The 4613-nt window shown below is 40.9% G+C and overlaps 1 protein-coding gene across 2 annotated transcripts in view; it reads left to right on the top strand.

Moving 5' to 3' along the window:
• The first annotated feature begins 254 nt into the window (after nt 1–254).
• LOC118395847 (probable polypeptide N-acetylgalactosaminyltransferase 8) overlaps nt 255–4613 on the top strand; it is a 5787-nt gene continuing 1428 nt past the window's right edge. The window contains exons 1-6 of one of the 2 annotated variants that reach the window (XM_035789828.2): nt 255–527; nt 2749–3043; nt 3577–3743; nt 3821–4007; nt 4189–4386; nt 4495–4609. In XM_035789828.2, coding sequence (XP_035645721.1) covers nt 335–527; nt 2749–3043; nt 3577–3743; nt 3821–4007; nt 4189–4386; nt 4495–4609 — 1155 coding nt within the window. In that variant the 5' untranslated portion in view covers nt 255–334. Of the gene's footprint in view, nt 532–2748; nt 3044–3576; nt 3744–3820; nt 4008–4188; nt 4387–4494; nt 4610–4613 lie in introns of both variants that reach the window. The other variant, XM_052466069.1, reaches the window with a different exon arrangement.

The raw sequence follows: 4613 nt of genomic DNA, 5'->3' as shown, positions 1-4613 counted from the left end.
GATTATTTTTTTACTGTCCTTTTTACTGAAGACTGTGTTTCTATGCGCCAAAATCAATATTTTATCTATCTATCTATCTATCTATCTATCTATCTATCTATCTATCTATCTATCTATCTATATATATATGTATATTTATGTATATATAGCTGAAGGGGTCCTAAAATTCCAAACGTGTCCAGTGCATCATGCCTAGCTCTGCCCACTGGGGCGTGGCTTACGGACCACTCTTTGAAATAAATGCTCGTGTTGTCTTAATAATACCAACGTCTCGAGTTATCATCACACCAGTTCTGTTGCTTTGACACTTGACTATGCCATTAAAAACGGAATCATGCAAATAATATATATGAGGTCTATGTGGGCGAAATGTCTATTAGTTTCAGGATGTATTTTATTCCTCAGCTATATATCATTGATTTTGAGGAATGAAACCGACAAAAAGACAGATGAAAGGCCCATTGAGGCCCAAACTATTGACATTGATAGAAGATTTTCTGACTTGGAAAGCAACATCAACAAAGTCTGTGAGTAAGTCAACTTTCTTGAATGTTGATTCAATTCAAGATGTGCCTTTTGGATAACGTATAAACTCAAGAAAATAATTTGGTTACACTTTACAGGGAACACATGACATGTCTTTATTTATATTCTAGAACACTGCTGTGCGGACGTATAGGTTTACACGTTTTCGGCGCTAAATTCTTTAGTTCCACATTGAGACGGGGTGGGTTTGTAAATGCATCAGTTATTCTGCGCTCTGGCCCTCATACGAGCGTGCTCTAAAATTGGAGTAGATGGCCAGAGTGAATTTACGAACGCACCCTAAATCTGTTTCTTGTGTCGCTTGCTCTTTATTAAATAATAGTTAGGAAACTCTCGTCACGAAAGCGCATTGTTTATTTGTTTCGAGCGTGTGCTTCCCCAAAGGCTATAGGTAGTAAATACTTTTTACAAAATGTATATATTGCTGTTTTACAAGTATCATCATTTTACTGTGACTACGCCTAACCAAGTGTCGAATAAATGTTTGTTTGGAAATTTCCGTAGTCTTTCTGTTCCACAAGACATACGGTAATTTACCGTTGTCTCTACTCAAGAGTGACTCGTTGTTTCGGTGCACAGATTCATGGCAACATTCACGAGATGGAAGTGCTATTTATTTCGTTAAATTAATGTTTTCCTTTGTTCATATTTCCCGCGTTGTGTCATAGCTACTTGTCTGTCATTCTGGTTGTGCGTAATAGGAGTGCGCATAGAAATAAGATACGTGGCCTGGAGTCTATTTATGAATGGTGATGAAATGTAATGACTATGATTAACTAGAATTTGCTAATGTAACAATGGATGTGGAAACGGACTTTTACGTCATAGAACCAGTTTATTGGTTGTAATTGCCAATTGCGGTCCTGGGAGAGACCAAGGGGCTTATAAACTCAGCAAAAAAAGAAACATCCCTTTTTCAGCACCCTGTCTTTCAAAGATAATTCGTAAAAATCCAAATAACTAAACAGATCTTCATTGTAAAGGGTTTAAATACTGTTTCCCATGTTTGTTCAATGAACCACAAACAATTAATGAACATGCACCTGTGGAAAGGTCTTAAGACACTAACATCTTACAGGCGGTAGGCGATTAATGTCCCAGTTATGAAAATTTAGGACACTAAAGATGCCTTTCTACTGACTCTGGAAAAACACCAAAAGAAAGATGCCCAGGGTCCCTGCTCATCTGTGTGAACGTGCCTTAGGCATGCTGCAAGGAGGCATGACGACTGCAGATGTGGCCAAGGCAATAAATTGCAATGTCCTACTATGAGACAGGACAGACATCTGATAGTCCTCGCGGTGACCGACCACGTGTAACAACACCTGCACAGGATTGGTACATCCGAAACTCACACCTGCGGGACAGGTACAAGATGGCAACAACAACAGCCCAAGTTAAATCAGGAATGCACAATCCCCCCCATCAGTGTTCAGACTGTCCGCAATAGGCTGAGAGAGGCTGGACTGAGGACTTGTAGGCCTGTTGTAAGGCAGGTCCTCACCAGACATCACCGGCAACAACGTCGCCTATGGGCACGGATATTTACAAATACCATAGGTAGGCCTATGAGGATGTCTGGTCAGAGTGCCAGTCGGAGTAGTGAAAGTCTTAAGTACGCCTTGCACAGTCTTCACATTTTGCTGCTTTAAAATTAAATGTAAAGGGATTATATTCACCCCCCCCCATAGAGATCTACACAACCTACTCTGCATTTTCAAAGTGAAAGAAAATTATAGAAAATGTTCCAAACATATGTGTTGCTTGCGTATGTCTTTACACCCCAGAGTTAATACTTAACACGGCTGTAAACCTTTGACGGCCATTACAGTTGTGAAATATTTTGAATACAATTCTACTGATCGAACTCATAGGGCAAAATATACCACAATACGTTTTATATAAATAATGACATACTTATTTATTCATAGTTCAATTATTTATGAATACATATTCATGAGTTATTAAAGTGTGTGACTTTTTGTTATTAATTTACATGTCTAATTCACTTATACGTGTGACTGCTTTTAATATGCATTGATTGGAAGACTATGCTATTATCTGTCACGCACTGGCAGATTAAATATGTGTATGATGAAGATATTCTGACAACTTTTTTTTATTTTTCACAATTCAAATTTAAGAGCTATTTCTGTCTTAAATTGGGATAAAACCACCAACATTTTATTTTATTTATCTCAGATGATTTGTTCAAAAACTTTGAACAAAAGCAGGATGCCATTCAGAAAATGCTTGTGGATGAGAGAGAGAGATTTAAAGACCAGGAAGTTGTGGCAGCTCCGGCCAAATCTCAGAGAGGACAAGATGAACAGAAGCTCAAGCCCCAGCAATCTCCATTGTTTCAGGGCTGGGGAGAGAATCTATCGGATGAGGATCAGGAGGAGGCACAGGCTTTGTTTGAGAAATATGGCTACAATGTTTTCCTCAGCGATCGTCTGCCTCTCAACCGAGAGCTACCAGAGACACGTGAATCCAAGTAAAGTAACGATTCTCTGGCGCCGTTTTTTTCCCTCACCCTTTTAAGGTTTCTCTCCCTCACTCACACTATCGCTTGTCTGTTGTTACATTCCTTATTTCATGCACATAATGATTATTCAGCTGTAAACCAGAAAGGAATAATAATGTACAGAATCTATCTCCAATGGGAAGGAGATGTGGCTACAGTTCTGCATGTTACTGAACTTCAAGATCAAGACAGAATTTGTATGAAAGGGTTACTTCAGGATTTTGGCAATGAAGCCCTTTATCTACATCCCCAGAGTCGGATGAACTAATGGATACAATCTTTGTGTGTCTGCATGCAGTTTGAAGGAACTTGATAACTAGCGCTAGTTAGCGTTGGGCTGCAAATCTACCTCTTACTTCCTTCATACTGGATGCAGAAACATAAATGGTGTCCATGAGTTCATCTGACTCTGGGGAAGTAGATCAAGGGTTCATTGCCAAAATCCTGATGTATCCCTTTTTAACATGAGAGGAGTGTAACTGATGGTTAGTTTCCTTCAACAGATGTTTGCAGAAGAAATACCCCAAGGACCTTCCTAGTATTGCTGTGGTATTGATCTACCTGGACGAGGCCCTGTCTATCATTAAACGGGCAATCCGCAGCATCATCGACCGAACCCCTGAACACCTGCTGAGAGAAATCATTCTGGTGGACGACCACAGCTCCAATGGTACGTCTCACCAAACTGTACTGACAGCTTTTGTATGATAATATTAATTTACTACCCTTTTTTTTTTACCCAATCAGATGATCTGAAGGGGGACCTGGATGTCTATGTCAAATCAATTGAGGCGCAGAATCCTTTGTTTCGCATGGTCAGAGTGAGACATGTTGAATCACTGGGTTTAACTCAAGCTCGCATCTCTGGGTGGAGAGCTGCTACTGCGGATGTGGTTGCCATTCTAGACGCTCACATTGAGGTCCACAAGGAGTGGTAAGAGTATTTAGGAATGTACAGTGTCTCTGAAATAGTAGTTGCAGTAGTTGCCATATTGCACATCAAGTTAAATATCTGTGTAACTTGTCCCTCACCTTGAACAGTTCAGCCAAGTCTTTGAACTATAGGAACAGGGCCAGTGTATTGTTTTCCATGACTCTGCTCTCTGTGCTTGCAGGGCGGAGCCTCTGTTGACTCGTATCAAGGCAGACCGGACAGTGGTGGTCTCCCCTGTGTTTGACAGGGTGAATTACTATGACCTGGATGTTGTCCATTACGTCCCAGCGGCCCATGCTTTTGACTGGGCTCTATGGTGTATGTATGAGTCCTTCAGGCCGGAGTGGTACCATCTCAACGACACGTCACTGCCAGGAAAGTAAGTTGACCAGCCAAATGGAATCACTCATACTGTCAAACCCACATCTTTGTGGTTGTGGTGACAGCGAGTATAGTGTTTATTTTAACGCTTTGTCTCTGTCATCAGGAGTCCCTCTGTCATGGGAATCATGGTGGTGGACAGGAAATTCCTGGGTGAAATCGGTGCCCTAGATGGTGGAATGAAAGTGTATGGAGGCGAAAATGTCGAGCTAGGTGTGCGGGTGA

Source organism: Oncorhynchus keta, chromosome 17 (assembly GCF_023373465.1).
Source record: "Oncorhynchus keta strain PuntledgeMale-10-30-2019 chromosome 17, Oket_V2, whole genome shotgun sequence".
Classification (NCBI taxonomy): domain Eukaryota; kingdom Metazoa; phylum Chordata; class Actinopteri; order Salmoniformes; family Salmonidae; genus Oncorhynchus; species Oncorhynchus keta.
Note: the sequence above shows the minus strand (reverse complement) of the source record. Positions and strands in the feature narration are given on the sequence as shown.